Below are 23,579 nucleotides of genomic sequence, written 5' to 3' on the forward strand. Positions count from 1 at the left end.
TTTCATTTTCTACCCAGTACACCTCCGTCAGCCTTCCTGTCTTCGACCCTCTACCCTATTTTCCTATATCTTCACATCTTCGACCCTATGCCCATCTTCCTCAGCCTTCCTGTCTTTGAGCCAATGTTCTATATCCCTCAGCCTTTTTACCCTCGACCAACTGCCCTATCTCCCTCAATCTTCCTATCCTCGACCCGGTGCCCAGTTAAGATTGCAGCAATCTTCCCATACGAACCCGTTTTTTTTCGTAGTGACAAGTAAACCGTGATGTAACAGCGAAAAGTCCTGCAAACTCATTGTGTGAACGAGGTGTCTTTGCTGGCTTCCAATGTAAGCTAACTTGTGCGAAAGTCAAACATTCTTAGCGGATAGGCGTCATAATACATTGTCCATTTATTCAATTATTATGAAAAGAAAACTTATCAGCCTACCTCCTATGTGTATAATCAATGATAAGCTGTCTTAATTCAACGAGTCTGAACTATTGTTTAGCTTATCCTGGTTTCTTTGAAAAACCGACGAGAGATCAACAAAAAGTATATCACATGAAAACTAAATTTATTTCGAATCGAAAAAGCAGGTTCGTAATTTTTTCTATTCCAAATTTTGTAAATTATAATTATCCAAATTAAACTTTTGAATAACTGAATTTCACATTTATACTTTCATAATTCAAAAAAGTTGATGTACAAAGACAAAATAATCTAACAGTTGAATGACTGTTTAAAATATTGATATAAATTCTTGTCAACAGTTTAATCTAATTGAAATGTCAATTGTAAAGACTTCACCGGGATTCAATGATTTTTATTTTAATGATGATAGATCCAGAAGAGCAAAATACAACCTGGCAGACGTCTCATTGGATCAGGATCTCACAAATAACTCCTTGCATTTTCCGGGTAGGACGAGTATTCCCCATTCCCTGATGTAAGAAAGTCGGGAGGACATGTATGGAAAGGTAAACGTTTGAGAAATCTCTATGATCGATTCCCATGTTTGGATAACTTGAATACCATTGTATGAATGAATCAGCCGGAGTGACGTCACGGGTCTAAGAACAAACAAAAAATGAATATAAGACTATCACTGGGTTACGTTTGTTCAACTCTCATATGCCGTGAAGTAAATCTCCATGTTCGAGCTTACAATGATTGGTTTCTCCAAAACTACACATTCATTATGAATTTAACTTATGGAATATATTTCTGCATGAACGTATGGGCGTTTTGAAAACACGGCAATAACCACAGTGTTCCGCCGTAATTGATGTGTTAATAAATGCAACCAGCAGTATTAAACAAGAAGGATCCGACATTTAGCATACTCCTATTTAAACTGGCCCACATGATTTCATTGCAACCTTCAGGACAGATGAGTCATTTCGAGTGTACTAATGTATACAAAGACAGTTAAAAATGTCTGTTTTTTTTTCAAATTTCAAAGGGCTGTCGTAGCATTGGATCTGGGCATGCTCGTACTTTATCCGGCCAATAACAGATTCCTATATTTTACGAGTATGAATAGAACATCTTTAGAACACTAACCATGGGATCAAAGTGGATTCCAGTCCATATATAGAGCAACCTATTTACAGTAGGGATATTCCTTCTCAAGTAATCCATAATCGCATTGTTTGATCCTTCATCTCGAATCGAACCAACATCTGCGTTACGTTTCTTACAAATCTTAAATGCTTCGCTGTAGTTAATTCTTTGAGTTGGGTTCAGCACAGCGAAATAACAGATATTTTCAATCTTCAATTCGCAATTTTCTGAAATGGATCGAATGATATTTTGGCATGAAATTACATTAGGAAGCTATTCAAAAATAAGGGTAAATTATTCTTTGTCCAGGAAGCACTGAGCCTCACCTTGTTACTCCGATATTTAGAAATAAAAATTTTCTTGATCAGTTGGGTTGATACTTGCAAACTTGAGGTATAACATGATATGCATTTATGAAGAAGAATATTTCGGAACATTGAAACCTTTAACAGTATCTATTATTACTCGGATATACTGAACCTATATTTTACCTGGGGGAAAAGTTGTCCTCAATGTTGTTTGAGTGATTGTTGTTGTTTTGGGGATCTGTCTTGATGGAGTTCGAAGATGCGAAGACTTCTCCGTTTCAACCATTTTTTGTTCAATTCGAGATATCGCTGAATATAACAATAATCGGATGAATGGTTGGGTATAGTTTATTTTGCATTTCAACTTTACAATGTCAAAATGTTCACCTCGTCTTTGTTCACATTCTAATAATACAGAGTGACACAAAATCAAGAAATTCCTTAATAACTTCTACGAAATTTAAAACAAATTAAGCACTCGAAATTATGTCCGCATTTAATTGTATCCAAAAATTTAAGTAACTTCTGTAACGACGACTATGCATACTCGTGTAGTCATTTTAAATGGCAAACAAACATTAATATTTTACTGATTATTCAGGTATCCAAGCTCATAATATTGTAACTTTGCATTAGCATTTTGTAATTCCAACGTTTATTCGACGCCGAGAAATGCTTCAAATATACCAAGTAACACAGTTATTACCATTCTTCATCTCAATATTTGTTTTATTTTGTTCATTCAATTTTCCCTCCAACTCATCATTTCTTTCTTGAACTTCAATCAAATCTAGTACAGTAATAAAAATATCAGGTTTAGCTGCATTAATCCTTGAAACATTTTATTTAATCTCTTGTGAAAAATTTAAAAAGTGTTTCGAGTCACCCTTGCACCAATCATCAGTACAAAGTATGAAACAGGACATAACTAGATGTGGATACAGCAGTGTTTTTGAAATTTGACACATGTAAAAGATGGCCATTGAGTCACAATCCAATAATTTAATGTCAAAATTCTATTCTAAGTATTTTCATATTAAACAACATTACAACATTTATCAACCTTTCTTTAACTCTCTGATCTCAGATGATTGCTCTGCATTTATCTTCCAAAGTTCACCAATCTCAGTAGATTGCTTTTCATACTTTCCAATCAACTCATTAATTTGCCGAGAATGTTGAAGATCGCTGTCACGAAGGTCTGTGTATCTTGCAGATTGTTCGAATTTGATACATTCACAATTTTCTGATGAAATAAATGAGTTCGCTGATTTTCTGAACAGCTCTCTGGCAGGAATAACCCTAGACTACTGGAAATTTGAAAATGAATGTTTATCAAACTCTGATCCCATTTATCAACAGATATCAAAGCTTCGTCTAAATCAGGTGTCTCCAACTCAAAACATGCCGCGGGCCACTTTTTGAAATTTATTGACCACGCGGGCCGCAAACCAAGAAATTAGGTAGAAAAATGGCTATCTGAATGTATTGTGTTGAAATTACACTTGAATCTTACAGCAAACGAGACATGAAACATATTCATTCACATGTGCTGGATATTTAGTCTCGGTGTCTGGCCTTATTTTGCGTTGGTGTGCTAGTCTCAGGACAAGACGCAAATACTCGTCCGTTAGTCGTGTGCGGAGGGCTGACTTGCTAACTTTCATAGTCGAAGAAAAAAAAATGCTCGCAAATATAAGGACTGCCGAAAATAGCAGGTATGCAAAGTAAATGTGCAATTAGCTTTGGAAACCTTTCTTCGGGTACAATGGACTGACCGAAACTTGTTTATTTCGTCACAATGAACATGCGGAAAGAAATTATCGCATTTATAATTGCATTATATCAATATAATAAAACATGAACGTGGACAACAGGGGGGAATTTTGCTTGACTTTTTACAGTTTGTCGGACCGGACTCTTGATGATAAATGACACGATAAAACCTACTAATAGTTGACATCGTACTATTTTAGTTTTTTTGTGGAAAAATCCCAACCATGACGCGAGCCGCAAAAAATTTGCTGGTGGGCCGCATGCGGCCCGCGGGCCGCGTGTTGGAGACCCTTGGTCTAAATCAATAGATAAACTTCCTGTTCAATTAAGCAATTCGGGATCTAAAAATGATTCGAAAATGTTCGAGACCAATCGCGAGATAGAATTATACAACTATTCGGTTATGAACGCCCAGATGCTTGGCAAGGTTTTTGTGTATATTGTAACACTTGCGATTAAAATTTTGGCAGGCTTAGATCTGTATTGTATGATACGGACGAAATTTGACTAAATTGTGAAAATTTACCCCGGGTACAATTATATAATCAAATTACAAAATTGAATGAAACATGAAAAATACAATTTTTTGTGTCGCTACAGAGCCGAGCTCATTGAAAGATTGAAATTTTTTGTACGCGTGCGTGCAGTATCTGCATATTCAGTACTCATTCGTTTTTGTGTATGAACTTTTTCTGAAGAAATTGCTAATTGTGAAAAAATCAGAAAAATGTGCCCTAAAAATCCATCACAGCACGCCTATATATTTTTCGGTCGAAAAAAACCTTCAATAATAACGATTGCATAATCAGCAAAAAGTATGTAAATTGTAGACTGTGATCCAGTTTTTTCCTCTTTTTAAAACACTCATAAAACGAATTTAACCATGACGCCGAAAAGCGGTTACGTGTTGTTTTCTTTGGCCACTCCAAAGAAGTGTTATATGCATATAGAACATATAACATTTAAATTTCTGAATTTCACAAACTCAAGACGCAATCACTATTAATATTATAATAGGAGTATAAAGGGACGGAAAAGGAAATTCAATTTTATTAATATTGAAATACAAAAATAGGTGTTTTACATTTCATACACATCTAACCGATGCCACATGTGAGATTGCTTTCATGCATAATCGATTATATCTCAAATGGATGTGATATATGGAAAAGCAGCAAGTGTCATCGGGATGCAAATATTTTTCATACTGGGTATGCAGCATGTCGGATAGTGCGATATGGTTACTGCCAACTAATTTAAAATTAGGCATGCAAAATATACTTTGAAGACGTATGACAAAAGGAAATTTTGTAACAAAATGATTCCAAAATTATTATGATACCTAAAACCGTTGGCGAGGAATTTAAAATTGTATGTATGGTGGTTGTAGATTGATTGTAAGGTATGTTTCATGATCATCCTTATTATTGCAGCGCAACAACCATCAAAATGTATTGGGTGTATAATTGTCGAAGATGAAAGTTGATTCTAACTAAGTAAAGACTACTAATTGAACAACTACGGATTGAACGATCATTTTCTGACGACACTAAATTGCCTCGAAAATGTAATTTCAATTCTTGATTTCCGATGATAACCTTTAAGTTAGAAGTATATATGATACGGCTAATATCATACCATCGGGCATTAGGCGATTGCAACATAAAGTTTTCACGCTGAAAATAAAGGCGAGAAGAATATCGGGAAACCAGCTATGCACAGGACGAGCGTTATTCACACACGAAAAGTGGATTTGAAAATTTTTGCAGAGTGTGGTTTGTTTATTTTATATTTTCATACGCATCGATTGTTCTTAAATTAACCGAATAATTTGGGACTCTATTGGACACCCCTAGATATAATCACTTTTTTAGTACCTGAAAGTATATTTAGGTACTAAAGTATATTAGTATATTTGAAAAAGTTGAAACAGAAGCCATGGCACATAACTCGTAAAAATCGACCAGAACCATCGACATACTTATTTTTCAACTGCGAAACACCTTCGCACTCATAATTTCCTTAGAGTGAACACTGGTTGAAATATTTAATAGTATTTAACTATGAACATTCCATTTAATTTATCCTGGTAGTTTCAAAAAGACCTACACTACACACCAGTGGCGGCGCGTGGTCATTTTGACAACCGGGGCAAGCTACTGCGGGACCAAGTCACCCCCATCTACGGGGACAGGATGAGCGCTGTAAGTTCTCCCATCATTTTATGAGTATAAAAACCATTCCATCGGTAACAACCAATCGGCAAAAGCGACAATTTTTAACGATAAGAAAGTGTCTTTAAAACCGGTCCAAGTCAAGGAATTGATAAATATAGACATAGTTTATTTTGAAACCTCTTTCAAAAGGAAAGGCAATATTACAATGACATATTAACAGAAACTTCGGGAAAGCAGACAAAACCTAAAATAAGGTTTAAAACGTTACTATGAAGAAAAGAAAGTTAATGCGAAGATAAGGACATGCGTCGCTCACTCATAGATATATATGCTGCTAGACTTCTACTGCTTGAACATATATGCGACACGCCGCGGTTTCTTGGAAGCAAAATGCTCAATAACGCGCTGGTTAAAGTCATGCATCCCAGAAATAACGTCTCTGTGAATGGATAAAACAGCCAAGGAATTTAATCTATCTTGCTTCATTGTGTTTCTGAGATACGTTTTAATACGCTTCAGCGTGCTGAATGTTTGCTCTGCGTCGGCGGAAGAAATAGGCGTCGTCAAAATGATGTCCAGAAATTTTGCAGACGCCGCAAATGTAGTTACTAGAGTGTTATCTATGAGGCACCCATAGAGCGCGCAAGTTGCTGTGATGTTCAAAAAAGTTTGATTGGTGTATATACATCGCAGTTCATTTCCCAATTTACCCACGTTTATCATGGGGTAAAATTTGGAGACAGTAGTCAACAAATGGATGGGAAATTGACGTGCAAATTTTGAAAAATTTTTGGGGTTCATCAAAGAGAACGCGGCAAGGTGTTCAGTGCGCAGACGATCGCCTATTTGATTCACCAGAATGTTACAGCATTCCTTTGCAGACAAAATCAAACGCTGCGTTGTTTGCCCGCAGCGTAAAGAAGCACTCCATGTGTCGTCGTATTTTATTGTATCCCAGATACGAGATAAAGCATCGCAGAAGTCTGAAATACACGACTGCACAGACGCTCCATCCATTAGCCTTGACTGCAATGTGCCGTATAATACATACACGTGATAGAATATTGTGGAAAAAAAAGGGAGAAAAAATGAAAACTCACCATCTTCTAGCAGACGCTTTAGACCTGCCGCCTCCCTCACAGAGCGTTCGTCCCAAACCGGAGTGCTCTGAATGCCATTGAAACACTCAATGAGCTCAGACCTAATTTCGGACACGCCCTGCACCACGCGTGATTGGAAGTTCCAACGTGTTGGTGCACAAGCTGGGAGACGGCGGCTACATATCTGGCGAAGAGGTCAGAGCGCTTCGGCGAAACGGAAAAAAATGAAGAAAACCCCGAAACATTTGCAAAAAATATACGGACGAGAGGGGTATCAAGACACATACACATATTTTTAATAACGAGGTTAAATTGGTGTGCATAACAATGTAAAAAATGCGCATGAGGAAAATCTTCTTTTATATAAACTTGAACACCATGTTTCGACCCACTCATGACTGCCGCGTCGTCATAAGTTTGAGCTATCAATTTCGACTTCGCGTTGTAAGGCTGTAACACTTCTTTCAGTACAGCCGATATCTCGCAAGCCGTGCGATCATTGGTACAAAGCTGTGAAATCTCTCGGTAGGTTTACCATCTTTCACAAACCGAAAAATCACAGCCAGTTGGGAAACGCACGTGATGTCAGTTGTCTCGTCAGACTGAATCGAAAGGAACTGGCAATTCTCAATTTCCAGAGCCAAATGTTGTAAATAAATTTTATACATTGAGTCGAGCAAATCATTTTGGAAATCCTTAGATGTCCCTTTCGAAACAGTTGCGGCATCAAGATGATCTCTCAATACTGTATCTAGGGATGCGGTGTATTCCACCATATCCAAAAATACCCCTCTATTAGAAGAGCCAGCCCGTTCATCGTGCCCACGGAAGGACAGCTCGTGACAACCAATGAACTTCAAAACATCTATCAATCGACCGAGAACATGGCGGTTTTTCTCGACGTTTTGTTTGTGCCGACGAATAGAAACCGCGCGTCCTTCATCCAACTGTGCTGCAATATTAACATTTCCGAATGTTCGGTATTTTACTGCATTGTCCAGATGCTCCATAGAAGATTGATGATCCCTGGCACGCTCGGAAAGATGTTTAAGATCTCTAAAACCAAATTTACACCAACGTGAGAGTCACGGGCGGTAGCAAAAAGTAAGCAATAAAAACAAAAAAGTGCATTTTTGTCCTCGCTGTAACACAACCATTCGTGTTTTTTATACCAAGTTTCTGCGCAGAATGTACGCCGACGCTTTCCTCCGTCATGGGATTGTTCCAGTGAACAATTTTTTTGTTGATAAGGCCCAAGACGTTGTACCTCTAATTTTTGTTCCAGCTGCAGCTGCGAAAACGGAGTGCGAAGTAGTGCATCAACCTTATTTATGGTGGCCCATCGTTGTCATGTGTAAAATAAAAAAATAAAAAAATGAAAAAGCGAAAATAAAAAAATACTAAGTGATTCAAGACTTGGGACCAACGTTGTCAGGCTTAATCCTACACGCACAAACGTGTTTCCTGGGTTTCTAACTCACTACTGATTTTCATGAGCAATATCCAATAAGTTCAACATGAAAATGTTCTATAAATTCTCCATGCTACAAGTTCAACCACAAGCAATATATTTATAATAGTGATAAGAGAATATAGAATTGGATACGAAAATTTGTTTTTACGTGTAGAAGGTAATTTAATTGGAAAATGCTGCTTAACTGCTCAGACACTCGTGCGATGCCGGTACGGTACCGTCTGACCGTACCGGTAACCATGCAATCACTCGTGAAAGAATGGGAGATACGGATAGTCTCGTAGAATATAGTCTACTGAAACACTCTCTGCGCCTGCCCCATACCGTACAGCCGTAACGTACCGATCCAGACAAATGATAAATCGCCCGTGCTCAACCATTTATTTCAATCCATACCTCGATCCTAGTAGAATATAGTGAGGAGAGGTAACGATTGAAATAAATGGTTGAGCACGGGCGATTTATTATTTGTCTGGATCGGTACGTTACGGCTGTACGGTATGGGGCAGGGCGACTATAACCGACTATCGGTATTTCGTAAGACGGTACGGTACCGGCATCGCGACAACTGAGTAGTTAAGCAGCATTCTCCAATTAAATTACCTTATACACGTAAAAACAAATTTTCCGAACTTTTGTATTCAATTCTATATTCTCTTATCATTATTATAAAAATTTTACTTCTTGTTGAACTTGTAGCATGGAGAATTTATAGAACATTTTCATATTGAATATTGCTCAAGAAAATCTGTAGTGAGTTTGAAACCCAGGGAACACATTTGTGCGCGTAGGATTATGCCTGACAACGTTGGTCCCAAGCAGAAGCAAATTTTCTAAAAATAAAAACGCGTGACAACGATGGGCCACGAGGCGGACCATCGTTGTCAACCTTTTTATTTTCTTTTTATTCAAATTTTCTTTTTATTCAAATTTATTTTTTTTTTTAATTTTTTTTTTTTTTTTAATTTTTTTATTTGTTTTTTTTTCGTTTTTATTAATTTTTTTTCTTTAATTTTCATTTTTTTTTTTAAATTATTTTTATGTTTTTTTACAATTTTTTTATTTTCAGTTTTTTATTTTTATTTTCAATTTTACGCGTGACAACGATGGGCCATCATACTTATTCAATATGAGGTCTAAGGCTAAGAAATGCAAAGCCAGAAAGAAGTGAGGAGCTTAAAAGGAATGTGGAAAATCGAAAGCAAATGGACTAAAGGTCTCTAACTAATTCAAATAGCGAAACAAGCGACAAAAACGAAGGCGAGGAAACTATCAACTCTTCAAGCAACCAACGAACGAGAAGGAATGCGTGAATATGTCAACACGTTGTTGTAAGAAACATCGGCATTGTGTCGTCATAATTTCGGGGCTAGCCCCGATCGGCCCCGATGATTTAGTAAAAGAAACAGAAAACAAAGGAGACAAACGCGGCGAGTGGAAGATAAAAGAGAGAATACGATATACAATGAGCAACCGGGGCAAAATCGGCGTCGCCCCGTCGACGTTCGGCGAAGGCTTTGCGAGCGAAAAATGAATCATGTCGGGAGAATATGGCTAGTGTAGACAGTCTGTGCAACCGATATTGAGGTATTTTTTGAATATTTTTTATTATACCGAGAAATTGGCCCTATTGACGCGCCGCCACTGCTACACACAAAGCTACTCACTCATGCAAGTTGGCGCGGCTTCTTCGGGTATCCATATTCCATCAGCCATGCATCTCCGAACCGCTGTGCCCGAGATATCATAACCTGAAAAATAGGTTTTGTATGAATAAAAATATATCGAAAGATAACATATCTTATCTAGTTTCTAATCATGCAGTTCTGAAACTTCCATGGTCTGTGGATCGATTGCTTCTCAATAACAATAAATAGTTTCTATCGAATTTATAGCTTTCATTAATTTTCCACATGGAAATCCTTTTTGTTAGTGTTCAATACATTTATAGGTAAGTTCCAGCGGCCTTTCTGTGAAAAATTTCAATGATCACTTGATCCTAATGTTCGGTGATTTGGCGCATCGTGCTGAGCGTTAGGAATAAGCTCGCCCCCGCACCTCTGATTACCCTGTGTGAGTTGTAGGTTTGAATCCCATGTTAGAATAATAATGTGCGAGAGGATTGCTGGACTCCTCGCCACCGTAGAGTGGTTCGCATAACCGCTGGTTGCTTGCGGCTTATTCCACAATCAAGTCCATGCTTCCCAAACCAAATAACTGGCTAACTAATCCCATACCCGACATGGACTGGTAACCGGACAGGATGTAGTGATTCGCCTTATGATTAACCCCTCTTATTGGTTTTCTTCTCCCCCAAGGATAATTATGTAATTTTGATCCCTTGGTTCATGAGTCTCAGTACGCTATTGGCATTTCAGTAGTCGATTGTAACTTCAAAAGTTCATAAAAAATCTGATAATGTGGTGAAATAAGATGCGCTCTCACCTGTGTTACAATAATAATAAATAGTATTGCCGAATAAGAAACTTGTTCCTCTGTATCCACCGTTATAAATAGTAGGAGGGACCCCACAATTCTTTTCTGAGCAATAAAACTGGACAGTCGACCACTCATAATCAGCTTGACAAGTGACATTAAAATCTCCTGCACCCTCGAAACCTTTTAAAAGAGAGTAATTTAGTAATAGATGTAACTATATCTTTACTGTATTTCTGGCTACCAGCATTTCCACAGATGACTGAGCATGACCTGTGATGGCATTAGTCACAGATGGCTGATTATGACCAACCAGCTGTGACGGTGAAGTAGCCATGTGCTATATGTACTTGAGAGCTCATTCCTGTTGGTTTATCTTGGGGTTACGTTGGTTTGGTTTGGTTATTTATGTTTATATATCGGCATTTACTAATTATACGTTTATACTGAGTTAAAAAATGATGGCAGACGATGCGCAATAACTTCTCAAGAATACAAGAATTCTTCTTTGTTGACAGAAGAGAAGCCATACGACCAATGGAATCTTAAGAAGTTACAGATCTTGAAAAGAAAAAGCAAGCTTATGTGGAAAAACTAGTGAAGATGCCCTAGAAACAAGCTCCGATGAATTCAACAAAGATGATGGAATGCCAACATTACTTGTTGAATTAGATGGTGTGTTTGAAAGTGAGACTGCTGATAAAACATATGGGGCATACACTGAAATTGAGAATTTTTATTAAGAACTGTAAATGAATCTGTAGGAGATTACTTGGCAAGATTTGATTGTGGACTCCAAGATGAGGAAATTGGTATGAAATTACCAGACACTGTAATGACATGTATATTACTCAAAGTAACAAATATTGCCACTAAAAAATACAATTAGTCCTCGCTGTGGGTAAGCTCGAATACAAGTCAGCGTTAAAGAAAGATTGGATGAAGGAGCATCAACGTCTTCTGTAGAAGTCAAACAAGAAATGGCATTTTTCTCTAATAAATTTTGGCACAATTATGACAGTCGAGATGGTAACAATCAACTGAGAAAAGGTGGTTCCATCAGTGAGTGTGCTATTTGTGGTTTAATTCACCATTGGGTGAGAAATTGTCCTAAAGATAAAAACATGCCACAACAAGATGTCAGATCTGTGATTCGAAGATGCATTCTAAAAAGTTCTGCTCGCATCAAGAAAGTAAAGTTAATCTTGTTACTGAAGAGTATGATGTCAGGGGTAAATGACATGGATACCAAAGATATATTTGAATATGCAATATTAGATTCAGCATCTACTGGTTCCGTATGCGGAAAAAATTGGATTGCTGATCATTTGCAAAGACTTATCAATCAGAAAAAAAAGAGAAAATTTTTTAAGTTTGGTGATGGACGAAATTCAAAGCTTCAAATTGGGGAAACCAAAGTTAAAATACCTTGTGATGTGGTCAATAAAAACATACCATTTTCATTGAAGTAAAGATTCCATGACAAAAGCAAACACTGTGATAAACTTTGGAGATAACTGAGTAGTAATGTATTACAAATTAGTGAAGACCTTAAAAAATATGAAGCATCACTGCATCAGTCTTTCACATTATAATAATGATTCATATAAGACTGGGAATTCGAACGCTGCAAGAGAAAACGATGAAGTTTTCACTGAAAGAGATCTTCCAAAATTTTGAATTCAAAGAGCATTGTATAAGCAAAAATTAACCCGTAGCGCGTAGAGGAACCCGTAGCAATGAAAATTAGGAGAGTGGTAACACAGCATATTACAAGCAAGTTCAGTTCAAGCATATTCAGAACAATTGAGAGGTCTGGCATAAGTTATTTGTGCCAATGGATGTCTCAGACCTTGGAATGGTGATACCTGTACATGCATGCAGACTTGGTAAACAAAAAGAAGTTCAAAATGAACAAGTTTTGAGCAGATGTCAACTGTGAAACTGCAGGGGCTGAAGAAAAGTTTTATGATGATGAGGAGGAAGATTATAAACACACTGATCAAAATAGTGAATCTTTAGAGTATAACGTTGGACTATCGGTTTCATCTGTTGCAACGAAAGCTCTTAAACGTTAAATATTGAGTTCAAGGAAGACAAAATCGGTCACATGAAAGTTGCAAAAGTACCTTGGGGAGTTGGTAAAGCAACTGGAAAGTACAGAAGCTGGTATAATATTGAGTATTTCCAACCTCCATCTGGAGAAGGCACAAAGTCATCGATAAATCTTGATACTGTCGAAGATTCATCGGTACTCCCGTAGTCTGTGTAAGCTAAGTGAATATACCAATGTCCATTAGCTTCCGTCCCTTCACACAATTTCATGTATCAAGTAGGCAAACAAAATCAGTTACCCCCATATGGTACACATATTTCTGGAATGCCTTTACGCTCTTTACTCAAAGATAAGTTTCCCTCTTGAAGTTAATCTCCAAATAAGAATAAAAACTCAAAATATGTACCTGTGTTACAAACGTACGTCACCGTTTCCCCAGGTTGATAGCCGAGGATGTCAGGATCTGTGTCAGCATAGGCGCCACTGGCAGTTGGAGGTGGTGCACAGCCTCCTGAATAATAAAATAACATACTGGTTAGAATCCTATGCTCACCACCTCACTCAGGGTATAATATAGTGTATAGGCAATGCCGAATCGAAATGATTCCTAGGTATAGAAAGTCGACGATCATATGGTGAACCCCGGTATCTTTAATTAAAAGTTCATGTCGTTTATGAGATTAGTTAACCAGTTACTCATTTCAGATGAATGAACTTGATTGTTGAGGAAGCCTTAATTGACGAGCTGTTACGTGAACCACCATAACACATTGAAAAGTACAGCAACCATTTTACACATACATATTCTCAGTGGGATTTATGTTTGGTATGACGATGATTAGGACCCCACAGATATATCGGCCTTTTTTTTTTTGATCTATCGGTATTGGATAATTTTACCGATAGTTATCAGCCAGTTACGTGACTGCCAAACGCATTCGCCCAGACACTTTTCTCACTAGATTTGGTCGCGTGGTCGTAAACAATGCCTCGTTTTCGCATTTTTAATTTATATTTGTTCGTTTTAAGTTATGTTTCGGACATTTGAAGAGAAATCAAATAATTCAATGATCAATTTGTCTTCCTAGACCTAGAAGTTTCAGTTTAACTGCAGTAATAAAAAATTAGTGTAGAAATAGCTGTGATAGACTAGGCTAAAATTCTTTACCGGTACTTTTGCGACGTTTGATTTCCAACACGCTTTAGTAGTTGAAGGTGCGATTTAACTAAATGTATTGATATGTTATAGATGGCTGGTTTTAGCGGTGAGAGCAAAGTATGGGAATACGTAATTTGTAAAATATGTTCATCATTATTAAGTCAAGGTTCCGTCGATTTAAAAAATAAAAACACCAGTAATTTGTAGAGCCGTCTAAAAGCAAAACACAAGAGCAAGTATGATTAGAGTCAATGCAGAATGCAGAGACTGTTGAACTGGAGCTATTGATATCCATAAGCTTCGGCCTTTACAATAAGTGTTCTTTCTTACCATGCACACACTTTTCTTCAGCTATGTGGCTTGACACTGTTAATTTCTAATATGAGACGTTGAAAATCGCTATTCTTAAAATACCTCAGTGATGCACAAGAAAAGGTGTAACTGTACTTTTTATGCAATTTTTTGTCATCATTGCATGATTTTAAGATTTTGTTATATTTTTCATTTCTTTTGCAAGAAAAACGCAAAATTCTCGGTCGGGCGCTAATGATGATTTCTTGCTTAAATCACACTTTAACTCAGGTAAATTGACGATTTTTTTGATAAATTGAAGAGAAATTCCCTATTTCCAGCACAGAGAAAAAAGTTTTCTTGTCCCCTCATGGCTGAATGCCCATTTTTTATCAAACATATTCTTGGTATTACTATCCATAAAACACCATAAAAAAGTCATTTCAAATGTCCATTACATACAAACTTCATCTGGGCAGGAGATATCAAATTACATAATAATCTATATATAGAAAGATATGCACAACTTGGAAGAAGCAATTGAGCCATTGTTTCAAATGTACAAAAACTCTTTACAAAATTACAATAAGGACATGAATATCCCGGTCCTGTAGGCCAAAATCTTTTCACAGCAATTACATTTTCCCTCAATAAAGAAATGATACCACCATCGGGCATATACACTCCTATATAACAATCAGAATCTTGTTAAATATGTGCTTTTCTCCTCCACCATGGCTGAATGTCCATTTACTATCAATCATATTACTGTTTCTACTATCCATAAAACGCAAAGTCATCGTTGTTTTCTCAACTGCATCAAAAGTTCAACCAACTTTCGGTTTCAACCAGCAAGCGTTTTAAAATCTAAATCAGTGTTCGGCAGTTGTATACCAATAGGCCAAAATACACGCTGAAACCTGTATAATTTGTGCCTCTTGTATTTAAAGGTTGCACACCTTTGATTTGAAGCAGTGGTCAGCAAACCAATGGCCATTGTACCAATAGCCCAAATTACACAGTAAAACATGTGGCCCATATAATTAGTGCCTTTAAAACACGTCAATATATGAAGTACCCGCTGCTAACTGTAATTTTTTAGATTCCTGACAACTTGGATTTTCCCAGATGGCTGAGCATGACCAGTGATGTCATCAGTTACAGATGAATAATTGCTTTTCTAGACCGAACTTATCTGGGGGGAGGGAAGTCTTGCTGGGCGGCTATATTTGTTTGATTTTTTAGGGGTGGCTTATTTTTCCACATGAGTCTTCTCAAACATGATTTGTGATTACTATTTATCTTGGTTGATATAATTAATAATGTATTCGACGCAAAGACACGGCTACTGTTGTTTAATTGACTTTGTACTGCCAGTTGCACAGTTTTTTGAAGGTATATACTATACAGACAAACTTCACCTGGACAAGAAATGGAAATAACAAAAAAAAAAATTAATAAATTTCTATTCGGCAGCCTGCTTGAATATACATGTTACAACAGAGATAATAATTTCCTGGCATTCATCGTTAAGCGAGTTTTATTCTAACTTAGCAAAATTAGTCGCAGAGGTTTTATACCTGGTGAGTAAATTTATTCAGAAGTCGTTTTACAAATTTTCCATTATCAACAAAAATGTTTTAAACTCACTCAAATTGAATAGTTTGAGATAAACAATGTTATGACTACTAATTTATTTTTATTGAGTACATTTTATGTCTGAACATCAGATGTCAAAGCCTAGGATGACAAATTTTCAATTCGTTTTGCACATCGTTAGTCATTATAATAAGATAGATACAACAGTGAAAATATAACTCATTCAACACTTCCCGGTGGCAAGAGTTTTCCTAACGCTTAGCACGATTAAAGCCAACAGAGTACAACAACCTATATTTTATTGAAGGAATAAGTTATTGTAAATTCTGGCATGTAAGACGAGTTGGAAACTGATAAAAGACAAACGAAGTGGTCTGCTTATACGCACATAACTCTGATCAAACTAAAAATTTGGTATATACACGCATAACTCTGATCGCACTTGAACAAAACCACATTATGCTATCTTAATTCCAAAAGCTACAACTAAGTCGACATGTTGCAATTTCTAGGGTCGGCTCATATGCACATTTTCATAAATTGATCGTTTTAACGGTCGGCTTATATGCGAGGATACACGGTAGTTCAATTTACACAAAAAATACTCACTTGTGCAATTAGTTTGAACGTGGCTCCATTTCCTTGTAGATCTACAAATTCTCTTTTCTATCCCTACTCTGTAATATCCATCATTGCAAGTATGCTTGGCCTTAGCATAATATTTGCGGCCATCTGGCATCCATACTACTCCATTAGCCAAGGTGCCGGTTAAGTCGGGACATTCATCATCTGAAAAAATGAAAATATACTATTAAATAACGTATAGAACAGAGAATAACAATCGAATTATGAAGCATGCTAAAAATATTTTACTGTTTGAATATCCAAAATATTGAATATCCAATATTTGTGTCCTACCACAATTTGCTTTGACACTGAACTCACGAGTCGCTAAATTATTCGCTTGTTTTTTCAACAAAAACATGAAAGTTACTAATTTCGTTTTCTAATTAATGCTATTGTTTGCTTGTCATTTGATATTAAAGTATTGCTCAATAATAATTGTATCACAGCGTAAAATGTTGCAGCAATTATTTTGTTTTGTATTCCATATTTGGGAGGATGGGTAAATACCTGCTCAAAGGATATAAATACCAGAATTGGAACGGCCTGGTCAGCACTGTCCAAACTAGAAAAAATTTGGAAATCAGGATTGAAGGAAGAAATAAAGATAATGTTTTTCAGAGTTGCAGTAAAAACTGTCCTCTTATATGGATCAGAAACGTGGACTCTGACAAAGGCAGCATGCAATAAGCTGAACGGCGCATACACAAAAATGCCTAGAATAGTTGAAAGAGTAACATGGCAGGACAAAATTCCAAACAAAACACTATATGGTAAATTACCAAGCATCACAACCATAATAAAGAAGAGACGCTTTAGATTCAATGGCCACTGCTATAGAAACGAGAAAGAAATCGTACATGGACTGATCCTATGGGAACCAAAACATGGGGAACGAAACGTGGGCAGACAGCGACGTACATACTTTAATCAACTTCAACAGGACAAGGGAATATCAGGGGCGAATCCTGCCAGTGAAATGGATGAAAGAGAAAGTTGGAAAAAGAATGTTCGACTGCGGTCGCATTGAAGTGAAGTTGTAATCCAAAACCTTGCTGAGAGAAAACTTGCGCAGCTTTCTCACATTGTTTTATATTAGTCATCCAATTTCGGACAAGTAGCATACGACATCCCATTTAGAATTTGAGCCATTGGTCGAGAGACAAAATTTATATTTCAGAAAATTTGGGGAGCAGTTCACGCTACAGTAGCACCGATTCATAATTTAAGTATACCTATTACCTACCAGGGTTAAAACAAGACAATCCACATAGATCATCACACAGGCAAGAATGGTTAGCATTCGAACAATCTGCATCATTTACACAACCTTTTCTGCACACTCTCGTCGGATCTTCCCACTTCGCCGCGACCTCATACCTTGCTTGACAATCTTGAGAAGTTGCCAGGCAAACGACTTTGAATAAAAAAAAGGTGAATTTACTAAAGTAAACACGATGGCCTAGTGGTTGAAGAATTGGACTTAAATTTGCCAACGTGGTTCAAACATCTTGGATTCAAACACCATGTCCACCACACTCATAGTTTAACGCAAAATCGTGATGTTCCAGGGGTCCAGTTCGTGATGGCCTAGGGGTCAAAGCGTTGTAAATTTTCTTCTATGCTGGTATTAGGGATGACACTTTTGGATTTAGGAATCGAATCTTATTCAAAGCAATTCGAATCAGATTTACGCGATCCAGAAAAAGATAGCGATATCCAGCAAAAAAACATTGAATGTTCATTCGTCGTTGTTATCGGCGGTGCCCTGCCAATTGCGTTAGTGCGGAACTTCAAATAACGAGACGGAAACACAAAATTTTTTTCTTAGTTGACTTCCACCGATCTGCCGTTCAGAAGTGGCATGCTGGTATATCAGGTTACAGAACGCTAAACAGTGAAGATTCACAACTAAGGTTGCAGTAAATTCGAATTTTTTTAGCATGGGTAAGCCCGTCGTTTTAGAGGTGTGAAGTGTGTTTTTATTATACTTATATACCACGACAGTCTTGGAATCAGACAAGTATTCCATGTTTACTGAAGTAAACTAATCTAAAAGCAATCACAATATTACACAGGATGTGACAATATAAACTACAAAAGTACAAAATCAATTAATTACACCTGTGCAAGATATGACACCACAAAAATGCTGTTATACTGCTACAAGCATTCCATAATTGCAGTTCTAAATACTGCAGTCTATTTCCTTATCGAACATTTTGTACAGAAGCATCTAGAACTGAAAATTACAGTTCCTGGATTTTGATGAATCTACGGGACAAGTCGGCATATTCAAAAGTGCGACTCTGCGGTACAAATTTGCAATGTCAGTAAATATTAAACTGATGAGCAAAGATAATTAGGTTGCCTGACACACAACGAAGGTGAACGGTAAATTTGACATACCAAATTTTTTTTGTAAAATACTGCTGAAGTCTACATTTCTAAAACTAAAACAAACCACTTTTTATGACACTACAGGGCAATTTTCATTGATGCTATTCAAGACCAGAAAAAGATGACAAGATAATTAAAAATAATTTTAAATTGCCTACACTGCGATGTAGCAAGTCCAGTGCGTCTATTTAAAATTAAACAAGTGTACCCGGCAATGAGTCATTACAAAACATGTCGATCACATTATATTTCTACACTTCAAACCACTTCGGGTAAATCACCCAATAAATGGGTAAAATTTTAGTTTTTCGGTGAAATAAATGCAGTACAATGAAATTCAAGGATCTTTTCCATAAAAAAACATAAAACAATTACTGTCACTACACTTTTAACAAAATTAATTAGATTCCACAGTTGCTTGGAATGTTAAGTAATAGATTGTGGTTATATTATAAAACAGAACACTCACCACATATCAGTATAACTACAGCTACAATCTTCTTATTGAGAAGCATTTTACTAATTTCACAAATAAATCCAAATTTGCTTGATAACTCCAGCCAAGTCAATAAATCTTCTTTGATGAAAAAACTGAGGTTGAAATGATTTTGACTCCCGTATTTATGGTATATTATGCTAATATACTATAATGTTATATAAATAAATTCGTCTGATAAAAAAGAAAAGAAACAGTCTTGAAGTGTGATTTTGATACATAGCCTACTTCCTCTTAGGTATTTTAAAACCCTTGTACCGACCCCCCCCCCCCCCCCTAACCAATGCAAAAAAACTGCTTTTATTAGTTGTAAATGTTTATTAATAGATAAGGGACTATTTAGTAATGGGATAGGGTTTAGGTATTTATCCCGTACAGTGGGAAGCCTATAAGTTAGCTTAATCATATGGCGAGCCACGGCCTTTCGTCGGGTTACCAGTTCGAGTCGGGTATACAACTGATGTAGGCAGGGAATATATCTCTGTTTGGACTTTTCAAATTTACGGCAAATGCCACAAAACTCCGATGTTAATAGATGGAACCTATATTAATGAACAAGAAGAAACCATACAGTTAGCATACTCCTGATTCAATTGGCTCACATAATTTCATGACAAACTTTTGGCCAGGTGGTTTTCTTCAGTCAGTCCTCTTAATAACGCTTGATTATCAACTTTTACTGTCATACTAGACTCGTAGAAGAAAGTATGTTCCATTGTAATTTAGTATTTTGGTAAAAAGCAATCCGAATCGTACAAGATGTCTCGCTTTTGTTAAGACCGGCCCTGACAATTCATAGGCCAGGCCATGTAAGCAATGATAAATTAAAACAGCCGTTTATCTTTACCGTACACCACACCACGAGGCTTCATTTGACGTCGTCGCCTGAGGCAAAGGCCCAAAAAAAAAAACATAATAAAAAACGCTACGGCTCTTTCTGAGTTATGGACTAAATTTTTAACCAAGTTAAACTATTCTTTTTGTCTCACATTCTTGCTGTAGCATACATATGTAGAACATATATAAAAAAAATAGTTCGATCTTTTACGCTTTGAAATTAGCCGAATAAATTAAACAGCTACAATTATGCTTCAAGAAATGTCTTATCGTATTGAATCACGTCCATAAATTACAAGGTTTAAAACTTCTTTTTCAAAAACCTTTGGAAATTCAGCAAACTCTCCCATTAGAAAATCGATATCAAACTATACTAATATGTTTTCGTCGCATCGCATTTATGCTTGAGAATTTACCGCATTCGGATATTTATAGAAGCAGACGCTTGTTATGCAGTAACGTAGTTTCAAATCTTAATCGGATTAGCGATGTCGCGTGACGTTCATTATTGGATAAACAATGACATCGCGGAATTAATTTTAGTTTTTTTGCAATATTCTATTTATAGAGAAATCGTAATGAATTATAGAATATAAGTTTATATAAGCTATTAAAAGTCGACAGTAAATGTAATCGGAATTATCTGGAATTCAAAATACGATGGAAACTGTTGTTTATAAAAACGTGTGCCAAATACTTCCAAATGTCTACATTGTAATTACTTAAACTATCATTCGTAGCATATCATTCAGATATTTTAAAACTGTATAGTATTCTGCACCTCCCCAAAAAACTCAGTGCAAACAGCCATAGTGCTGGTATAGCGTGATGTCTACGATAAGCTGGTACTGAATCGTGAGATCTACCGCACTATAGAATGAGATCTAACTCAAGCTAGTAATATAGCGTGAGATAGCGTAATGTTATATAAATACATTAGTCTGAAGAAAAGCAAAGAAACAGTCTGGAAGTGTGTTTTTGAGACATAGGCTACTCCACCTTAGATATTTTGAAACTCTTCTACCCGCATATAAACTGCTCCTATTTATTATAAATCTTTATTAATAGATCAGGGACTACTTAGTACAGTAGTAAGAAGAGTTAGACTTGTCAGAGCTAATATCTTTCAGTAGTTTTACCTATCCCAGACAGAGGAAAGCCAATAAGATGGCTTAATCATATGGCGAACCACGGCCTTTCGTCCAGAAAACCAGTTCAAGTCGGGTTATGGAATTAGCCAGGTAGGCCTATTTGTTTTCAAAAATAAATGCATGGACTTGATAGCGGAGGAAGCCATAAACGACAAGCGCTTACGTGAACCACCCTGCGTTTATTTTTATAGTATATGTAAACTTGTATTTTAAAATTCATTTGCTGTCGAGTAAAATTCCATGTTGCCCCGCTGGGGATTTGCTGGACCGCGACTTATTTATTATAAAACTAATGTATGAATGGAATATATATATTTATGCGTACGGCAATTACCACAGAATTCTGATGTTAATAGATAAAACCTACATTAATGAACAAGAAGAAACCATACATTCAGCATACTCCTAATTCTATTGGCTCTAATAATTCCATGACAAACTTTTGAGCAGGTGTTTTTCATCGTTCAGTCCTTTTAATATCGCTTGTTTAACAATTTCAAACTTTTGCTGTCATATTCATATGGGTTTACCTTCTTATACTGATAATAACTAGACTCGTGGAGGAGGGAAGTATGTTTCATTGTAATTTTGTATTTAGGTAAAAAACAATTCGTATCGTACATGGTGTTTCGCTTTTATTAAGGCCGGCCCTGACCATTTATAGGCCTGGCCATGTGAGCAATGATAAATTGAAACAGCTGTCTATCTTTGCCGTACACCACGACGCCGATCGTTTCGTTCGACGTCGTCGCCTTATGCAAACGCCAAATAAGATAGGAAATAAAAAACGCTACGGCTCTTTCCAATTTTTGGTCTGAATTTTTAACCAAGTTTGTCTATTCTTATTGTCTCATATTTTTGTATAGCATATATGCTATATATAAACTCTTAATTCAGTCTTTTACGCTTTGAAATTAGCTGATCAAATAAAACAGCTACAATTCTGCTATGAGAAATGTCTAATCACGTAGAATAAATCTTTCAATAATTCTTTCAAACTCTGAAAATTCAGCTAACTATTTTATTGGATATTTGATTCTATGCAATCGATATCAAAGTATACCGATATTTTTTCGTCGCCTCGCTTTTATGCCTGTAATTTACCGCAATCGGGTAGTGACGCAGTTTCAGATTCTAATCGGATTAGCGGTTAGGCGTGACTTCATTATATAGTAAACGATGACATCGCCGAATTAACGTTAGCATTTTGCAATATATTATTTTTATTTAAATCGCAATGAGTTTAAAAATAGAAGTTCACGTGTGCTATTGAAACTCAACAAAAAATTCCAAGTTTAGAGAGAATGGAAAATGTTGTTTATACAAGCTGACGTATACTGCCAAATCAGACATAAATGGCTAGTTTGGCTATAGTTTGTGACCATGACTTTATTGATTAAATTTAATTACACAAATTTTTAGGTAATATATCATTTCAATTCTATAGTTGCTTTTGAACTCTCTGTGTAAATCGCAGCGTTAAGTTAACTAGTAAGTCACCGGAACGAGACTTCACGGAGATTTCAATTCCAAAGTTTCTGAACCTACCGTGAAATTATTGTATTGAAATTACAGTATTGAAATCGCAGTCAAAATTTTAGTCAACCCGAATGCGTCTTTTAATTGATTCGGAGGATGAAAAATTCATACTACACGAGGTTTAGCGTGTGCAATTTCACCAAAATAGAATAGTTTGGAGTGTGTTTTTTTCATCACATTTCAGTGACATATTTTCTAAAGTTCAGCACAAAATGCTATTTTGCAAAGTGCTTTGAATTTCTTATAATAAAAAAATTGACTAAGCGATTCTGTCAAAAACTCGTTTTCATTTACAATCACATCTCAAGTCCGAGTAATTGCATTGTAAAAGCAGATATAACCGAATACGAATATACAAGAAATAAATCGAATAGCCGAGATAAATTAAAATGACGAGGAGTTCTGCAAGTTGAAAGAAAGTTTGTAATAATGAGAATATGAACAGCCATACTCGAGATTTTATTAGCAGTCGCCAGACGCCAGTCGTTAAAAGAGCCGACTTTTTCAACGGATATGCAATGGTTGAATAAAATGGCCGATATACATATTCCAATTGGTTTATTTATTTATTTAATTGTGATAAATTAAATTCGCGATTGCATCGATAAA

At 36.4% G+C, this 23,579-nt stretch overlaps 1 protein-coding gene across 1 annotated transcript; it reads right to left on the reverse strand.

Annotated features, from left to right (window-relative positions):
* Nucleotides 1–378: 378 nt before the first annotated feature.
* LOC120346317 (uncharacterized) lies at nucleotides 379–19,611 on the reverse strand. The gene is made up of 11 exons (XM_039416027.2): nucleotides 19,417–19,611; nucleotides 17,794–17,964; nucleotides 16,533–16,712; nucleotides 13,281–13,385; nucleotides 10,828–11,001; nucleotides 10,050–10,133; nucleotides 2,919–3,101; nucleotides 2,562–2,645; nucleotides 2,039–2,164; nucleotides 1,548–1,774; nucleotides 379–1,054 (listed from the first exon to the last, which is right to left on the reverse strand). The coding sequence occupies exons 1-11, from the start codon at nucleotides 19,460–19,462 to the stop codon at nucleotides 860–862; spliced, it is 1,575 nt and encodes a 524-aa protein (XP_039271961.2). The 5' UTR covers nucleotides 19,463–19,611; the 3' UTR covers nucleotides 379–859.
* Nucleotides 19,612–23,579: the final 3,968 nt, after the last annotated feature.

This window comes from Styela clava, chromosome 8 (genome assembly GCF_964204865.1).
Source record: "Styela clava chromosome 8, kaStyClav1.hap1.2, whole genome shotgun sequence".
In the NCBI taxonomy this organism is placed as follows: Eukaryota; Metazoa; Chordata; class Ascidiacea; order Stolidobranchia; family Styelidae; genus Styela; species Styela clava.

Coding starts and splice junctions, on each gene's coding strand:
- LOC120346317 (XM_039416027.2), bottom strand. CDS start 19,462: ATGCTTCTCAATAAGAAGATTGTAGCTGTAGTTATACTGATATGTG. Junction 11,002..13,280: donor GACGTACGTTTGTAACACAG/GTACATATTTTG, acceptor CTCTTTTAAAAG/GTTTCGAGGGTGCAGGAGAT. Junction 3,102..10,049: donor AGCCGCGCCAACTTGCATGA/GTGAGTAGCTTT, acceptor TTATTTCATCAG/AAAATTGTGAATGTATCAAA.